This window comes from Pholcus phalangioides, unplaced genomic scaffold (genome assembly GCF_987345545.1).
Source record: "Pholcus phalangioides strain wild (caught in Gottingen) unplaced genomic scaffold, Ppha-v1.0 ptg000009l_1, whole genome shotgun sequence".
NCBI classification, from domain to species: domain Eukaryota; kingdom Metazoa; phylum Arthropoda; class Arachnida; order Araneae; family Pholcidae; genus Pholcus; species Pholcus phalangioides.
In genome coordinates, this window is record NW_028301602.1 from 963,122 (window position 1) to 983,411 (window position 20,290).

The 20,290-nt window shown below is 35.9% G+C and overlaps 1 protein-coding gene across 1 annotated transcript in view; it reads left to right on the plus strand.

Moving 5' to 3' along the window:
* Pi4KIIIalpha (phosphatidylinositol 4-kinase III alpha) overlaps positions 1 to 20,290 on the plus strand; it is a 184,750-nt gene that overhangs the window by 113,683 nt on the left and 50,777 nt on the right. The window contains exons 31-37 of the mRNA XM_089237000.1: positions 411 to 559; positions 1,730 to 1,837; positions 2,446 to 2,567; positions 3,920 to 4,164; positions 7,993 to 8,174; positions 9,038 to 9,170; positions 9,332 to 9,457. Of these exons, the coding sequence (XP_089093126.1) occupies positions 411 to 559; positions 1,730 to 1,837; positions 2,446 to 2,567; positions 3,920 to 4,164; positions 7,993 to 8,174; positions 9,038 to 9,170; positions 9,332 to 9,457 (1,065 nt within the window). The remainder of the gene's footprint in view (positions 1 to 410; positions 560 to 1,729; positions 1,838 to 2,445; positions 2,568 to 3,919; positions 4,165 to 7,992; positions 8,175 to 9,037; positions 9,171 to 9,331; positions 9,458 to 20,290) is intronic.

The window sequence follows — 20,290 nt, forward strand, 5'->3', positions numbered from 1 at the left end:
GTGTGGTGGGAAAGTCATAGATCATTGTCAAATTAAAATGTATAGACACCAAAATGATCAGTGGCAGTCTCCTACCATTGGAAAGCCTTTTATCCGGGACTTGTGTCTAGGGATAAATTTTGAAAAGAAGAATCCCTAATTTCTTTCATTTGAGATGCGTCATTTTATCTCATGAGAATTCGTGGTTTACATGTTTGTATTAAACGAAGCTGTTACTGTTATTTTCCAGTACCATCTGACAGGGAAATGTTTAATCAATACTAATTAGTAAACAATAATAATAATCAGTGAAATTTGTATTAAGGGAATTCTAAATGTAGTTTGATTCTATATTTGTTTTGAAAGTGGTATGTGATAAACAGTAAAGGAATTTCAGTATTTTAGTTTGATTTTTTTTTATTAATTTTTAGTTCTTGTCTGAGAGAATTGAAGTGGCAAAATATTGTAATGTTAGTGAAGTCGAAATATTTGCCAATATGTTGCACCGATCTTTACCTGTTGCAGTTGGATGTGCGACCAGTAGTCGTAGACATATATCTTCAATTGGCACAAGATTCAGGTTAGAATTATGTCACATTATCACACATGGCAATATTTAATTAAAATAATACTTTTATTCAATGAAGAAAGTCAAAATTTCAAGTTTTCAGAAAAAGTTTGTGTTTAACAATGTTTTTGAAAACCTTGTGCATTTATTGGCTTCCTGGTGGATCAAATTATGCTTGTGCAAATTTATTTATTGTATTATAGTGCATTCTATAGGGTTGCTGAGACAAACCAATGGAGATAAAAATGTGCAGTTTGTACTGAAATACTTGTCATGGCTTAGTTGGGTTTTTTTTTCTGATGAATTGAAAAAAAAGTTGAAATTTCACTCACAGGTGGGCACTGTAAAACGAAAAACTTGACATAACACATGAACTGCAACATAAAAAGCGCATAATTAATGTTTATAGTAATTTGTGTTACATAAAACTATTACATTTCAACATGAGCACCCCTTTTAGCTTGGCTACATCTAAATACAAATACAACGCCACAACAGGCAAAATGCCCAACGAGGTGACTGATAAAAAGATGCCCATAAAAATACATCTAACACATCTAAACAGGTAATGGGTGCTTTCATGTTCAAATATGGTAATTACATGTAAAATTGTCATAAACATTAATTAACACTTTTTTGTGTTGCATCTTTTGTTTTAATTTATCAAAAAAAACTGTTGACCATGATAAGTATTTTAGGCCATGCAAACTGCACCTTTTTATGCCAATCAGATGATTTGTTATTAATTTTTTAAAATGTGTGTCCAGGACTTTTTCATCTGCCCCTGCCCTGCATATGCTAAATTTTTTATATGCTTCTTGTTCACTGCCCAGAAAATTTATTCCATGGCCATTATTTGAAGTCAATTTAAAAAATGGTTGACCGCTCCATAAATCACCCAGACTCTAGACATTGACCTTAAACATACATATACTATACATACTTCATTATTTGTCAAGACACCAATTATTTTCTTTTTTTTTGTTTACTTCCTTTTCTAAATCTTATTGGAATGATTAGGAAAAAAATATTTATCATTTCAGAATTTTGATATGATTTATGTAAACTGTTATTAGGTTTATTTGAATTTTTTTTATTTCTCCACTTTAGTTTTAAAAATGATTCCTTTCTTAGGAAGGCTTATTGATATCAATTATAATGGCATTTGTGAATATTCCACAGGCTATTATCTTGTGGGCTTCTATTACTCCAGGGAGATATTCTGCCAAGAACTATAAGTAAAAATGTTCTACGAGAAAGAATATATACAGCGGCATTAGATCATTTCTGGTAAATAAAGTATTCAGCTACATATTTTCAGTTTACTTTTGAAATATGATGAGTTTCAGTGCATGAAATTTTATTTGATTGTTTCTTTTTTGTGTGGATCTCAGTAATACTTTTTTGTTTTATGTAAATGTTATTTTTAAAATTTCTGAAAGGATAAAATGATCTGAAGGTCAAGATTATTCACTGGAAACGACTTAATGTGATAAAAAAAATGTGAGCGACTGCAGTCAATATTGAGTTGGGCAACTAGGGGTGACTGAGGTCATTCATTTAAGGCAAACCTCTACATGCTACACTGTTCACAACTGTACTCCATACACACGTTTGTTGATGATGCATAGGTAATATTGAAAAACTTCAATAACTTTATGAAATGGATTTAGAGAACTCCTGTTCTTTTTAGACATCCTAATGTCAGTTGCCTCAAGTTTGCCACTTCAGGTTATTTGTAATAGATGACGTTGCCTTTCTGTGCCATTGGGTTCAGTCTTGCAGACACAGACAACTGTGCACAACTTGTTAACAATTCATAGTTGCTTTCAGTGGATGATCAGTCTAAATATGCACTTACCATGTGTATAAAGCATGTAAAATAATTTTTTCCACAGTGCATCTCCTATGTGTCCGATTCAGAAAGGTTCGGATCTCCGTGATGATATAACAGCTCTAATAAAATTCTGGAATAGCTTGCATACAGATAAAAAGTACTTGAAAGCTAATATGATGGCAGGTAAGAGTTTTTCAATGTTTCCATTAAAAACATGTACTGAATAAATTTTATGACCTTGCAAATGTTTATTTTAACTATCCTAATAAAAAAAATGCACCTCAGATTTAAATCAATCAGTCTGTAATCCATGAAAACAACGATTTTATTATGAAGTGCACAGTAGGTGTTCACACACACATTTAAATGTGCATGTGTGCAGTACTCAAACGTAATGAAGTCAAATGATAATAGATGTAAGCAATAGCTTTTAATAATTTTTTAGAGTATCTTCTGCAATTGTGTTTTCTGAAATTCACATATCAAAAATTTAAACATTTTTCCTTGACATATCATATAGATCAAATACACGAGGATCACATTATTTGATAAAAAAAAAGTTTGTGTGCATTGTATAATTGTATTTTTTTTAATACATGAGGAGCTTATTTTCAAATAGGAGCATTCCCACTTTTATCGAAATACACTTTTGATGGGTTCAGTATCTTGGATGAGTGCTGTCAGATTATGCAACTGTGTGTGTGTTTATTCAAATGGAAATATTTTTGGCAGAAATTACAATGCAAAGTCAGTTGTTTCTATCACAAGGGAACATTTCCAGCTTGTTCATTCACTTTAATATTATTCATTTAAAAAAAAAATAACAAAGGAGTTGTTCTACTGCCATTAAGGAATTTTTTTTCATAATTTCATATTTTTCATAAGTATTTTCAAAGTTGCATTTTACAGTAGAACCTCTTGATAATGAACACCAGTGGGACAGAAAATTTTATCTGCTGAGGAAGAGTGTCCATTAATGGATAGTAAATTACATTGAGTCCTGTCGATGTAACTCATAAAAGTGTTCGTTAGTAGAGGTATCTGCTAACAAGATGTCTATTATGTAAAGTTCCACTGTAAAATGATTGTGTTTCTTATATTACTTATGACAGAGTAGTAACGGATACCTTCTTTAGCTAGGTTAAACTTTCTGGAATCAACAGGGCATAGAAATTTCCAATTTTTCAGACTTGACCAGCTCCAATTTTAATAAAAACGTAACATTTCCACTAATTTTCTTTCAAAATAGAACATTTCCAAAATTCAAATATAAATAACTCCCTTGACTGTTGTTCAAAAAATGTAACATTTAAATATTCTTATACCACTCCCGTATGCTACCTGTTCAGCTATTTTCCGTTTTAGGGAAGCAGCCTATTTCAGAGAAAAAATGTTTTTACTCCTACTGTAAATTTTTAGTAATTGTGGAAATGTTCTGTTTTGAAAATAAGCTCCTCACATTAAGCATTTGGTTTAATTATATATTTGGATATATTTCATTGAACTTTATTTTGTTTCTTATTTTTCTTCTATAGATGTAGGAGATAATGCTAGCACTCAGAATCTATCACTCTCCCTCAGTTCTGATTGGCGTAGTAGCACCGAACTAACTCAGACTAGAGCTCCACCTACTGGCTGGATTAACACTATGCCTCTCAGTAGTAACATGTCAACAATATCCAGACGGTCATCGGGAGGCCGGTCAGGGCGAAGGGAGAATCATAGTGAAAGTTACATGAAAGGATACGTTAAGAAACGAAATCTCATATTAGCACTTCTGGTAATAAAATATTCATTGTCTTCATAATACTTGATAGCATGTGTAGGTATATAGGTGTTCTAAATATATGTGTGAGTTTCCAGAGCAATATTTAGTGTTTTTAAAATCAATATCCTCAAAAGAGCTATTCAATGGTGCTTGATTTGTCTCATTGCAAGTATGGACATTTATGGGCTGTTGGATACTAGAAAGGTAGCCATCTGATAACAGAAAATTGGATATAATAGGATTATGGGAAAATTTTAACAATTGACTATAAAGACTCTAAGACTAGAGTCATAAAATTAGGTTGAGGAACCATAGTTCAATGGAGAATGTATATTAGCTGCAATCAGAATAGCCAGCAGAGATTGAAACTGAGTTGCCTATGAATACTAAAATGGATGCTGGGGATGCATTTCAATCGCAATGTGACAAGTTTGTGTTCCAGCTTAGGATACCACTGGGAGGAGAGTTTATCATTTAACCTAATCAAAATATGGTCCTTAAAGGTCTGGACACACATATCCGCACCGTGCCCGACACGTGCGTCGGCCGAGTGTAGGTCATCACACGGTCAAAGAATAATTCTTTGCAGAGCAATGCAGCCGTTCACACATATCCGCACCGTAGCCGAGCACCGTCACCGCACCGCGTCCACACCGTCACCAAGTAGTTTATTTCATATTTTTACGGTGATGGTGCGGTCTCGGGAGAGAGAGAGAGAGCGCAGATTTTTTTATAAAAGAGGAGAGAGAGCGCTCATTTATTTTATGTCGCTTCTCAATTTTCATCAATTGCTGAATTATTAATTCCATTTATTTCTTGATTTTAATCAATTTCGGCATTATTACTTTTATTAATTCTGAATTTTCAATAGTTCTGGAATTATTTCTTCCGTTAATTCTAAATTTTAATCTATTCCGAAATTATTTCTTTTATTATAATTCTGAATTTTCATTGGTACTGAAATTATTTCTCCCAATTATTTTTAATCCCTAGATTCTAAATTTTTTTATTAGTTTCGGAAACAGTTTTTCACATTAGTTTAAAATTATCTCCATCAATTTTTGTGTTAATTAACATTTAATTGTGTGTTTAATTATTTTTTTTGTACGGATATTTCTTAGTGCTAACTGGGACATCGAGAATGAGTGATTCGAAATTATTATCATAATACTGCCAAAGTTTCGACATTTAGTACAAGTTTCATGGCTTTCACATGAGCTTAAAAATATTCCCTTTCAGACTAAACACCCCTCCCCCTATTTAATAGCATGTAGCAAAATTGCATTTGGAGATTTTTATTAAAAGAATAATGAACTTAAAAACTGTGTGAATGTGTTCAATCCCCAATGCTCCATAAATAAAACACTATTTCGGTTCGAACATGCATTCGATAGAGAATGGTTCAAACTTTTTTTACTGTATATGAAAATATTGGAAACATTTTAAATTTAGTACTTACACAACTTAAAAGAACATGAATCAGAACACGTAACATGCTTCGCTATATCCGACATCCCCCCCCCCGACACACACACGCACACACATCCTGCAACAGGACCCCTGGGCTGGGATCTTTGGTGGGTTTCCAGATCGGGCTTTTTATGGGGATCCTGTGTAGTAAATTTATGGAGTGAAAAAAGAGATAATAATCCTCTTAGTTCCTGGGGCTGGTGCTCTGTCATCACTCCTCCACTGAACACTATTCGGTACTCTGCCATCTCCTCCCTTGTGAAGGCCATGACATCGGGCATTGCTGTTCAAGAGACTGACTTTGGCAATAAATACTTTAAATTATTGAATATTGCTATGCAAACGGAAAAAACCCTCTGGGAGACTAAACACTTCCAATGATTTCCACTATATTTGTCACCAATCCCAATGTGCAAAAGGGCGAATTCTGGGTTAGAAGATTCTACATAGGTACACAAAGTGGGATATGCTGTTTCTATGTGATTGTGAGGAAGGGTAGTATACACCCGCAACTGGGGTCTTATCGCAATTTGACACCATCTGCCCCAACAGATGACTGTTGATTCTGAAAAAAAGAAAAGAAAATGAGTGTGTGAGATGTGTGTGAGGAGAGAGAAGAGTACTCTCTCCACAGGTATTTTTTACTTTTTTAGTGACTTTTTTTCTCAATATATCTCTCCAGGAAATTATTCCTTTTCTGCCAACTGCATATAAACAAAAAAATATATATACACAGTCAAATAGCACCTGGCCTGGCCACCTCTCTTTTTACTCTCAGCTGCTCTTAATAAGATTCTATAGTTCTTTTGCAAGTTCCAGTTTGATACATACAAAACAATTTGGTGGAGGTTAGTCCAAATAAAAAACACCACACACACAGAGAGACAGAAGATTATATGCATATATGGATAGATTATTTACAGTAGTATTTACTTTATTCATTCCATACATTAAATTGTCCTACACATCTATTAAATATTTTAGAATTTACATTTAAAATTGAAAATCCAAATAAAAAATTTTGCAAAAAAAAAATAGATTTTTCTTGAACAGTTTTTCAATCTGAAATTCAAGTAAACAATAATTTCTTATTAACGCCTGGATAACCTGAAATAAATTATGGCCTCATAGCGTAGGGAGAAGATTATATCACAAACATTAACAAAATTTTGTAAAAATGCAAAATTAATTGAATAAAATTTTATCTGATTTAAATGGAAGCATATAACTACACACATTTTAACATTTTATCCATGAGACATTTATATTTTTATACAATCTGTTTTGCCATCTCAAAACATTGAATTCAGTGCAATAGATGTGAGTGTTAATAAGAATATTTTATATAAAATCTTCATTTACTTGCCCCAAAGCACAATGCAATATAGCTTTTTTTTACCCATTTTTTTTCTTGATTTTGCATCTTTTCTTTCCAAATTCTCCTCTTCTAACGACAGAGCTATTATAGCCAAATCACCATTACTAAATTTGCTGAACTGTTTTGAACCGGCTACGTAAAAATCTTAAAGCAAACTAACACGGTTCGATGGCCAGCATACGGTGACGGCACGGGCTACATGCAGAAAGGTGTGGTCTGAAGGGGGACGAGCCGAGTCACGGCCAACTGACGCCCAAGCTACGGTCCTGGCATGGTGCGGATATGTGTGTCCAGACCTTAAGCCCACTTTTGGTTTTTTGCTAAAGATGGGGGAAGGGGGAAGATTTTCAATTGTCTTACAAGTTTTAAACCAAGGGTTCTTCACGTATAAAGAGGTGGTATAATGACAGGACCCTGTATTTAAGTTTTAATGTGTATTCATATAAATATTATTTCGTTTAAATAATTTCACAAGACTTCAATTTGATATGCAGTGGTGTCTTGACTTTGGAGTAGTTTAGCTAGAGGTGCAAAATAATAGCTAAAAGTGCTCTGACTTAGGAGATGTTTCTCTAACTAGTGTGATTTCATGAGAAGAATTTTAATTTGACGCATCAAAGTTCAAGTGCCTTGTAAACAAAACTACTTTTATTTGACATGAAATGCATTGTACCATTGCACTTCTTAATTTTTACATGAGCATCAGTAGTTGTATTTTCTGGTTTGTAGATCAAACTGTAGAAGTCTTTATTGTTTTAAATGGGAAAGTTTGCTTCGTGATATTATATTTTCACAATATGGGTAATTTTCAGGGATGAAATAAACTTTGAAGTCAAGGTACCCCAACATATATTCATAAATTAATAAAGTAATTATTAGGTAATGTAGGCAATTTTGTGTGATGCTTCAAAGTGATATGAAAACATATTTTGGAATGAAAACTTCTAGTCTCTTCTATTTGAGAAATGGTTAAAACTTATCATTTCTTATAGGCTGTAGATATTGAATTTCTAATAACTTGGCACAATCCTATGGCATTGCAAGAGCATAGTTTTCCAGGAGAGGATGCCATATCTGCATGGCGTTGTCAGCCATTGACTGAGAAAACCTGGAGGGACACAGCTAGGTTGGCATGGGAGATATCTCCAGCTTTAGCTGTATATCTGCCATGCAGGTGAGATTTCAGTTTGAAAAATGCGTTCATAATATCCAAATTATTTTTAACAATTTAATAAGATTATCATTCATACAACACACACACAAAGATCTGTGAAATCTGTTTTATAAGAAAGATATTACTGTGCCCACATACTTTTTTAACCAAACATATATGCACTCTCTATAATAAGTGAGTATTTAACCTAATGAGGAGCAATTAATTAAAATTAATTTGTTATAATAAGAGTTGAGACACACGTATACTTGTTAAAATGTTCTCTTCCAGACCTTTTGATGCTCAAACAAATTTAAAAAATAATTTCAAGTATAAATTGATCTGAATCTGGTGATTGCTTCAAAGTTTATTGCTTCATTTAATCATGAAGTTTATATTCTTATCTCTTTACTCTCATCTAAACTTATACAGTAGAACTTTTATTTGCTGAAGATAATGGATCTGACATCACATCAAATAATGTCATCTTTGGTTATGGGGGTTATCTCTAAAAATATGAGAAATAAAAATCTGCTGATCACAGGATAATTAGTTCACAAACACATAAAAATCAAACTTCAATACATGATAGCAATTTGTAAGTATTACATGAACTTTTTTAAACCATCTCAGTTTCACCACTGGTCATGCAACGCTTGCCAGCAAAAGGTTTGCATGACAAGTTGTCCTTGGTCTGGTCCATGTCTTTTTGATAGAAGCTCAGTTAATCAAATTCTACTGTAACAATGAGTTTGAGTCAGTAAAAAAAAACTGAGGTATAAACCTTGAGTATGTAACTTTTTTTTTAACTTTCATTTTAAAAATATGATTTTTTTTTCATCACATCCAATAAAATTATTTTTCCCACATTCGTGCACCTTTAGGTTCAATAACTCAGATGTTTTGAAGGAAGAAGTAGCTCGCTTGGTTCAACTAAATCCTTCAGCCGTCAACCACATTCCAGAAGCTTTGCAATACCTAGCCACTCCAGAAAGTATTGTTAATGACTCAGCTGAAGTAAGTTAAATTTTTAAAACCACAACTTTTCTAGACCCGAAATCATCCTATATTAAGTTGTTCAAAATTTCCATCAATAAATTCACTTCTTTACATGCATGTGCATCTCACAGAAAATGATGTTTCTTCTCATTGTTATGTCTATTGATTATTTCTTCCAGCTGACTCATATGTTGACTTGGGCACGGGTTGCTCCTGTTAAAGCTTTGGCTTATTTTTCACGTCAGTATCCACCACATCCTATCACTGCACAGTATGCTGTCAGAGTCTTGGATTCATTCCCTCCAGTGAGTGAAATGGTTTTTTTTTCTACCTTTACATTTTGCAGGTTTGAAACTTAACCTCCAATGTGTGCTACTATAGCAAACACTTATTTCATTGTCAATTGTAGTTTTCTTTCGATCGGTAATAGAAATTTTATTCTGGCAATAAATAGATTATATTTGTTAATTATTTGCCAATATTTTTTTGTAATGCTTTCTCCTTCTATTTTGAGCAGTTAATAAGAATACCCTTTTGAAAAAATGGTACATGGTAAAAAAACTGTCAAGGCATCTCTGCTATACCACCAGATTCATCTTTTATGGATCGCTAACATGCTACAGATACCCAAGCACTTGTGTGTAGAATGCTATGGGATGCTTATAGAATACCATATATAAAATGCTTAAAATACCAAAAATCTATCAGTCTTCCAGAATTTATTACATCCCCTACTATCAATTTCAGTATTAACTATCACAAAAAAATCTTGCATCTGCTACATTCACTTTTGATTTAGAAGAATAAATGGCAGTCCTTCCATGACATATCACACCTACAGACACCTAAGGCATCATAAGTATGTTAAGCACGCACATACACTATGTTTCCAAAAGTCTGTGTCCTTTTTGTAATTTAAGAATTTTCTAGAATTTCTAGAAAAATACTGGGAGAATCATTCCGAAATTTTGGTGATATATACCCTATAACGGTACTCACCATTTCCAGTGAAAATTTCGCCATGAGTTCATTTATATAGGGGACCGACAAAAAATTAAGTAAGAACAATTTTTTTTTAATAAACCCTGTATCAGAAAAAGCTACAAATGACTTGAAGCTTTAAAAAATATTGCACTAACTTTGTGCAGTACTTCTGTGCATTTTCGTGAGAATAGCATACATAAATGCTTTCCATGAAAATTCCAGTTTTCATCGCAAGATTTTTGCTCATAACATGCAGTTTTCAACTAATTTTTTACAAAATTTACAGAAAACAGGACGCTGTACAAGAGAGATCATCATCTGGCATCCCATAAGGGAAAAGCCTAGGCAAATTTTGCCCATTGCTCTAACACCAAGTGGTTTAACATGAGTTGTGGGTCATGTGAGAATGAAGAGAAACATTATTCTGTGGAAATTCCCAGAGTTTGGTGGCTGCTCCAGGGACGAAAGTTATGTTATCCGTTACCACATTATACTGAATCTCTGTATATGGGAGATTATGGAAAACTGCAACTGGTAAAGCCATATCAGAAAATTTGAGGCTGCTCCTGTCTGCGGTGCCCTTTTAGAAAAGGAGCAGAGAAGGTCTCAGAGATATGGCTGAGAACTCAACATGAAGTTATTAAATAGTAATGCACGAAAGTTCAAGTTAAAGCAGAATTGAAACTCACCATGAATTTAGGTGTTTAGTGTAATTAAGAAAATTTACCAGGTTGTAAATGCTGGGAGCATTAACAACTTCACTTAGTGTCACCTGATGATCACCAAAGTAGTTCCTTCTCGGGATAGAGAAGGCGGGACATCGTCCCACATAGTGGAGTGGAGTTTAGTCTTCTTCTCCACACGCAGGACAAATAGGTGAATCTGTATAGCCACAGTTGTGTAGGTGTTTCGCTAGGTTAGCATGACCAGTGATGATCTGTATAACCTGTCGAATTTGTTTCCTGTTCAATGTGATAAGTTTTTTGGCAATATTCGGATGGGTTCCCAAGGCCAGCTTGGCCTGTCTGCAGTCCTGCCTTGAGTTCCATTGCCGCATGTGTTTGTCTTCTATCCATTGTTTGACATCTCCTTTGATGGTTGACATCGAAACAGGATAGAAAGGTTCAGGTCCAGATAGCTTCATGTTCGCTGCCTCTTTGGCTATCTGGTCTGCGAGTTCATTTCCCTGGAAATTTGCGTGACCAGGAACCCAGTCAAGGTTGATGTTGTTGCTCAATGCTGCCAAGTTATTCAGCATGTCAGTGCAGTATTTTACACTGTTGAAACTTGAGGAAGTTGTCAAGAGCCAGTAGTGCTGCTTGGCTGTCAGAGAAGATAACAGTTTGTTTGCCATGATACCCTTTGGTAATCAGACTTTCAGCCAGTATGGCTATTGCTAATACTTCAGCTTGAAAGACTGTGGACATTTTGCCTAGATACAAATGTATCTTATGGTAGTCGTGCTCCACTCCAAAGATGCGGAAAATTGCTCCAGCCCCAGTATCAGTAATCCTAGAGCCATCGGTGTAATACTCAATAACTCCTGTTGAGATGTTATCAATTATGTGAGCAACTTCATTTCTTCTGAGTATGTGGATAGTGAAGCATTTAGTAAAATTTTTTGTTTTGGAACAGGAGTCTTTTGGCATTAGTAGAGAGGGGATCTCCACTTTTCCCAGTAGACAGCTGTCAAGATGATTCTTGAAAGAAGGTTTGTATCCCATATAAGGTCGATTGCACCATGTACCATTTCTTTCCAACCTATACATAGTTTTAAACGCTTCTCTTTGTAGGTACCATCTCAGAGGTGGTATCTTAAGAGTAGCTTCAAGGGCGATGGAGGGAGAGCTGGGTAAGGCTCCCGTAATAAGAATGCAAGCTAGTCTTTGCATTTTTTGTAGGACAGTTTCATAAGAGGTCTTTGATAACGCCTGATGCCATACCACACAACCATAGCTCAGCATTGGGCGTGCAATAGCAGTATAAACCCACTGAGTGGTTTTAGGGTTTAAACCCCAGGTTTTGCCAATAATTCTTTTGCACAGCATAAGTATATTAGTGGCCCGTTTAGCTCGTTCTTGAATATGGGATTTCCAGGAGAGCTTAGAATCCAAATGACATCCAAGGTATTTCACTCTGTTACATATGGTTAATTCTTGTCCCTTGAGGGTTAAGTTTCTAATTTCCCATTTTCTGTTCTATGTGAAAATCACAATTCTTGTTTTTTCCGTTGAAAATGTTAGTTGGTGTTTGTCACCCCATCTGCTGACAGAGTTTAAAATTTGTTGAGCAAGAATCCTCATTATGGATAAATCATGCCCTTGAATGAGCACGACTAAGTCGTCTGCATATGCCTGTGTATATCCTGGTCCTTTCATTAGATCAGAGAGCTGAAGACCATGTTCCATAGAAAGGGAGAAAGGATTCCTCCTTGCGGACATCCTCTTCTGATAGCTCTTTCAGCTTGGGCATGAAGAACACAAGCAGTGATTGTTTGGTTCCTGAGCATGTGATCAATCCATCTAGTTAACATAGGTGGAATGGTAAAATCTATTAGTGCTGTTTTCTATTTTGTTTAATGGTACAGTTAATTACAATAATTCGGTTACAGACATATGCAAATACATGATGATAACGGACACACGATTACAAAGATGCTATCGTAACAACAACGCGGAGCGAACTGCCTAAACGTCCAATAGCCGTAATACGATACAATGACATTTGCGCTATCTATCTGACAATAATATAACCACATACATAACATTTCCTCCCATTCTTAGCATTGCAAATGTCGCCTTCATAATCCAAGTCGGTCCGGAGATTTTCTTTTTCGAGTGGACCTACGAAGCACAGGGTGGGCAGGTAGCGTTGGCTCGACACCCCATGACACAACATCACCAGTCTCATCTCCAGCCGTATGTGGCCGATCCTCCGCTCCAGGTCGGTTGTCAACATCAGTGTGAGAACCTGAAAAACAAAACTTATCATTATTGCTATGAGACTGTTCTCCCGAAGTGGCAAATCTCGGATATTCTCTTGTTCATCACTCTCGTCCTTCACAGTTTCTCCGCATTTCCGGATTTGGTCGACATGGCGTCTCCAGATTTCAGGTCCCACTTGCATGCTGTATGACAGGGTACCATCTCTGTTCAGTACAGTTCCAAACTTCCATTTCTCAACACCACGATAGTTTCTAACAGCAACTTTTTCTCCCGCTGAAAATTCACGATGAAATGCATGAATGTGTGATTCTTGTTTTCTCTGCACACTCCCTCTCACATCAGGATGCATCAAGTCCAATCTGGTACGAATCTCTCTTTTCAAAAACAACATACTTTTACTACATACTACATACTTTTTGCCAGTTAATGAGTGCGGTGTTATTCTATACATCAGTAAGAATTGTTGCAATCTCTTACGTAGATCCAATTCCGTAAGAAAGGTAGATTTTATCGAATACTTGAATGACTGAACCATTCTTTCAGCCTGACCATTCGTCGCAGGATGGTATGGAGCCGATACTACATGTTTGATACCATTTGACTTGAGAAATTCCTGAGAAACTCCATGCTCGTGAAATTTGTTCCATTATCGGAAACCAAAGTTTGAGGCAAACCAAACAGCGCAAACAATTTTCGAAGTTGTGATATAGTGGTACTAGCAGTTATGTTTCGTGTTATAATGATTTCAGTCCACTTGGAATATGCATCACAAACTACAAGAAACATTTTCCAAAATATGGACCTGCATAATCGATATGTATTCGTTGCCAAGGACCATTTGGCCATTCCCGGGGATGTCGCAAAACTTTTGGTGGTTCTTTTCTGGTTTTCTGACAAGATTCACAATTGGATACAAAAACCTCGATATCTTTGTCTATACCATGCCAAAAGCAATGACTTCGTGCTAGAACCTTCATTTTGATTATACCAGGATGGCCTAAATGTAGTTCTTCAAGAAGTTTCTGCCTAAATTTTTGTGGAATGATGACCCTATTTCCACGTAAAATACATCCATGTTGCAACGAAAATTCAATCTCTTTTCCCTTCCAAGGTGCAGGTAGTTCAGTCCCTTTTAGCAAGCAGTGATACAGTTCAGAAAGAGATTTGTCATGCTGGGTAGTCCTGGAAATTTCTTGAGCAGTCAGAGGCACAGTTTCAATCTGCATTACATTAAAACAGTCAACTTCATTATAACTGTCCTCTTGAGACTTTACAGGTAGTCGCGAAAAGGCATCGGCATTCCCATGATCCTTGGTGTTTCGATACTGAATCATATAATTAAATGCTTGTAAAAACATAGCGTAATGCAACATTCGTGTAGCCGAGAGTACAGGTAAACTTTTGTGTGGAGAGAATATTGACACTAGGGGCTGATGGTCCGTTACTAGAAAGAAATGTCTCCCAAACAAATAATGGTAGAATTTTTTTACACCCCACACTATACTCAAAGCTTCTCTGTCAATCTGAGAATATTCTATTTCAGTCCTTTAAAGTGCACGTGATGCAAACTTTATGGGTCTTTCCGAACCATCCGGCATGTAATGACTAAGTACGGCACCAATGCCAACCGATGAAGCATCGGTCTGTAACACGAGAGGCGATTTAGGGTCATAGTGAGCTAAAATTCGATCAGAAGCTATCTCTCGTTTCAAGAGCACATATGCATTTTGACATTTTTGATTCCATATATACTCACTATCCTTACGTAGCAAATTATTCACAGGTGCAATCATTGTCGACAAAATTGTTCGCCAAAATTTCCCATAATACTGAACTAATCCCAGGAAACTTCTCAGTTCGGACACATTCTTAGGTACTGGTGCATTTAATACGGCATTCACTTTTTCTGGGGTTTTCCATAGACCATTCTTATCGATTTTATATCCGCAATAATAAATTGATTCCCTGAAAAACTCACTTTCCTTTTTGTTCACCTGCAAACCATATTGTTTCAGGCGCTCGAACACAGCATTCAGTCTTTCAAAGTGTTCAGCATCAGAGGCTCCGGTAACTTTGATATCGTCCAAATATACATGAAACATGAACGCTGGGGATTCCAGCCAGAACTTGTTCGATACTCCTCTGCCAAATAGCAGGTGCTGACACTATCCCGTAGTTCATCCTCTTGTATCAGAATAACCCTCTGTGTGTATTGATAGTCAGTAGGTGTCTATCTCTTGGTTGCACTGTCATCTGTAGATAAGCTCTGGCGAGATCAATCTTGGAAAATGCTTTTCCTCCCGCAAGCTTCGCAAAGATGTCATCTATTCTCGGCAACGGATGTTGATCAACCTTCAGAACCGGATTCAGGGTAGCTTTGTAATCGCCACATATGCGAATGTTTCCATCACGTTTCACCACTGGAATGATGGGGGTCACCCACTCACTATGGTTCATAGGTTCAAGTACGTCTTCAGAGACTAATCTGTCCAGCTCTTTCTCAACACGTTCTTTCAATGAGAAAGGGATTGGTCTCGCTTTCATTAATTTCAGCTTGGTTCCTGCTTTCAATTCGATGTTACACTGTAATTTCTCCAACCAACCAAGACCCAGGGTGAAAATTTCAGAATATTTTTGAAGCAAGGTCTCAAGCTTTGAAGATCTCGAACCTTCTTGGGTGAGATGTTTCATCTCAGGCCAGTTGATTTTCAGGGTTTGTAGCCATTCCCTTCCGAAAATTGCATTTACTGGTTGGTTCACCAAGTACAGGTTCTGAGTAGTAGTTTGCTTTTCATAACGTACTTGCACGGTAGCTTGACCCACTAGATGCACCAAAGATTGATCAAAGTTCTTTAGAACCAGGCTCGTTTTCAGAATTTTTACACTTGGACATATTTTCTTGAATTCCTGTACATTCATGCATGGTACTGCGGCACCGGTATCCAACTCCATGGAAAGTTTCTTTCCCTCAAGGTATACATCAAGCATCAACTTCTTGTTTCTATTAGCCTGTAGATTATTGACAGGAAACACGTCAGATTCCGGGTTCAGCTGATTCACATTAGTTTTCGATCTACACACTTTCTGTAGGTGTCCTTTCTTTTTACAAAATCTAGATATGCTGTCCTTGAATTTACACTGATGAGCCATATGAAAAGTGCTCGAACAACGATAACAAGCACGATTTTGTCCCACTGGTTTCACTTTATGTTTCGATTCCGAGTTCGTGTTGCTCTGGTATCGTTTCTCCATAGGTGCCATACATGACACTTTGCTGATTTTCTTCACGCCGAGCTGCGACAGTTGATTATACATTTCTTGGATATCCTTTGACGTAAATGAAAGGTAATTATATATAACAATTAAAGTTAGTTTCAGTGTGTGGCATGAGAGAATAATTTAGGGAATATCATCGCTCCACGTCTTATTAGGGTTACCATAGCTATAATTCTTGAGGAATTATGGGTAATACTAAACTCGCCAAACTTGTTCCAGAGATTTCGCCAAGTTGGCACGAAACCCGATTACGGAAATATAGCCTAGAGTTCGTATTCTCTTATGAAAAATGTTGTTTAATATCAACGTTATTTACATGTATTATCAATTATTTTTATAATTATTTTCTTTCTTTCTGAGTTTTTATTAAATATTATTGTTCTTTCCAAGGTTTTGACTTTTCATTAGCTCTAAATTTTAATTCACTATGGAGTTATTTTTCGGAATTCATTATGGGATTCATTAATTTCGGAATTCATTATGGGATTCATTAATTTCGGAATTCATTATGGGATTCATTAATTTCGGAATTCATTATGGGATTCATTAATTTCGGAGTTCATTATGGGATTCATCAATTTCGGAATTCATTATGGGATTCATTAATTTCGGGATTTTCATTGATACATGGAATTTTCACTAATTTTGTGATTCGAAATTTAAAAATTTGGCATTAATTTTGAATTTTCATTAATTTTTATTAATTTTTAGAGAAAAGAAATCCACTTTTGTTTTTTTTAATAGCCCGTAGGCTATTAAAAAAAACAAAAGTGGAATATGTTTAAAATATTTTCCATTAAATTTCCGAATTTGGCTTTAATTCCGAATATTCATTAATTATATTTAGTCGATCGATAGAGGAATAATTTTTCATTAAATCTGAAATTTAGTTATTAATTTCACTAATTCTGGTGTTTCATTAATCTATTTTTCTTAAATATGAATTTCCAGCAGTTTTGGAATTATTTATTAATTTTAAATTGTGATCAATCGTTTCATTTGTTTTAACTTTTCACAAGTTCGAAATTTCATTCATTATGGGATTAATATTGGAAATTATTTTCGGAATATTAATTCATTCCAATTTCTGTTAATTATATAGTAATCTTTAATTAAGTTTATTGTGTGATTCATTCTAAATTTTGAATTTTATATTTTCATCAATTTTCGTAAGCCCTGAATTTTCATTAAAATTTTTATCCCTCCTAAATTTTTCTTTATTTTGATCCATTTTCAATTTTGGTTAATTAATGTAAAGTTTTCATATATTTATGTACTTTTAGTTTTTTAAGGAATAATTCATTAGAAACATCTGAATTTGCAATAGTTTTTAAATTATTCGCTAATTTTGAATTGTCATCGATCCTAATTTATTTCTTTGTGTTCACGTTTTTATATACGGTATTTTAATGCATATTTTCGGCGCATACTCGTATTTTCTTTTTAATTAATGTTATGTCTTCATTAATGTCAACTTTAATGACCAATAATCCGGGAGCCTCCCAAATGACAAGGTGGCCAGGTTCTTTAGGATCTTGTAGGTGCGTGGCCCGATGACGCTCAGCAAAGCCGATGCTTTCTTCTCTTCGGGTACATCGGGCGAAATACGATTCCAGTCGCTCCTCGTAGCTATTCCAATCTTCAACGGATTCAACGAACTGTTCAAAATGAAACTGGAACGGTGCGGTGCCAACTGGTTGAGGTCGCGTATTCATCTCATAAACAGATACGGTTCCGGTTTTATTTTTAATCCTCGGTCGCCGGTGTTTTCTATTTTGTTTAATGGTACAGTTAATTACAATAATTTGGTTACAGACATACGCAAATACATGATGATAACGGACACACGATTACGAAGATGCTATCGTAACAATAACGCGGCACGAACTGCCTAAAGGTCCAATAGCCATAATACGATACAATGACATGTGCGCCATTTGTCTGACAATAATATAATCACATACATAACAAGTGCCTTACATACAGAGTCAAAAGTAACCTTGTCAAAGGCTCCAACAATGTCCAGAAAAATACCAACAGCAAATTGTCCATTGATAATTGTGTTTCAATTCTCCAAATCAGTTGATGCAGAGCAGAGTCAGTGGAAAACCCTGTATTAAAACCATGCTGGTTCACAATCTTACCCATTAAGAGAGGAATATCTTGAAGATGCCAGAGTATCAGTTTTTCTAGTAACTTTAACTGGAAAGAAGATAATGTAATCATTCTGAAGGATGATGATTTATAATTGGTGTCTTTTCCTGGTTTTGGTAGGAAGACACCTCTGGAGCTCTTCCATACTTTGGGTATATATCCCAAAGCTAAGCTAGCTTTGAAGAGGCGAATCAGCTCAATGCCTATAGCTTCCCATCCTTTTTGTAAAAAGACAGGATACATTCCATCTGTGCCTGGTGACTTGAAGGGAGAAAATCCCCTCAAGGCTTTGGTACATTTGTCATATTCAACTATCATGTTGGCTATTGAGGTGTCGGGCGCGGTAGCCCAGGTCGGTAAGATACTCGCCTAAAGTACCAAAGGATGTTTAGAGGTGTCGTGAGTTCGATACCCGGTTCGTCCTTGTCAGAAAAAACTTTCCTGACACAGGGGTACAACAAAAATGGTGACATGACCGCAGCAAAAATTGCTACCGCAGGGAGTCCCCCATCGAGGGGTTAGCGCACCAACCTCTCGACGAGTATAAAAAAAAAAAACAAGCCTGCCGTTCGGAATCGGCAATAAATTGTAGGTCCCGGTCTAATTAGCCCTCGTGTGCAGAAAATGACCGTGGTGCGACAAAAATGATCAAATGAGCTATTGAGGTGTCTACTGGTTCCAGGATGGGCCTAGTCTGTACACCACAGTCTGGTTCCGTTGGTCCACCTAGGTGATAGTCCAGAAGACATTCCTGCGTCTCCACTGGACTGGCAGTATAGTTACCATCTGGTCGTTCTATAACATTAATTTTATCATAGGAATTGTTTTTGATCAATTTGGTATCCTTGGAAGTTTCTGACAGTGAATTCATCTCTGTGCAAAACTTCTTCCAAGAACTATTTTTCACTTTTCTGATTTCTTTCTTGAACTTTCTTTGAACTTCCTAATAGTGAGTCCAATTCGATTCAAGTTTAGTCCTAACAGCCTTCCTGTGTGCCTTCCTCGTTTCTTTACAGAGGAGTTCAAGATCTTTAGTCCACCAATTTTTTGAGTACACTTTAGATTTGTCAGGCTTGAGTGGACACGCCTGATTTGCAGAGTTCCTGATCACCTCTGTCAGAATGGCAGCATGGTGGTCCAAGCCATCTACTGTTAAGATCTCATCACCAGGGTTGGCGAGAGTGTTGAGCTGGCTTTCCAGGTTTCTTTTAGAAAGATCCCAGTTTGTGTTCTTAAAATTCCGAAAAAAAAGTGGGAGTAAATGTTGCTTCGTAGTAGAAGTTTATGAACCTATGATCAGATAGGGAGGGTTCATCGCTGACCCTCTAGTACAAGAGACATACTGTACAGAAATTTAAAATATGACAAATCATTAGACATGGGTATTTTTAATAAATGATTATTAATTGCATATGTGCAAAAAATAGAAATTTTATTTTCCGTAATTTGATTGCTAGATAGATATGCAGGGTGTTCAGTTAATGGACTGACAAACTCAGAGGGTTGTTACTAGACATCAAAAGGAATAAAAATTGCAATGAAACATGGTGTTGCAAACCACATTGAGAGCATAGGCGGAGATAGGCTTGGAAGTCTGGGGGGCACGATGATGATGTCAATTCATATACACACACATACATTAGATTTTCCCACTCCACTTTTGACGCTGGGGGTGGGGGGCGCCTTATCTCCGCCCATGTTTGAGAGGGTAAAAATCGCGAAAAATGTATGCAGGTTTAGACGTCACGCTGGAACGACAAAATGTACAATAAGAACTAC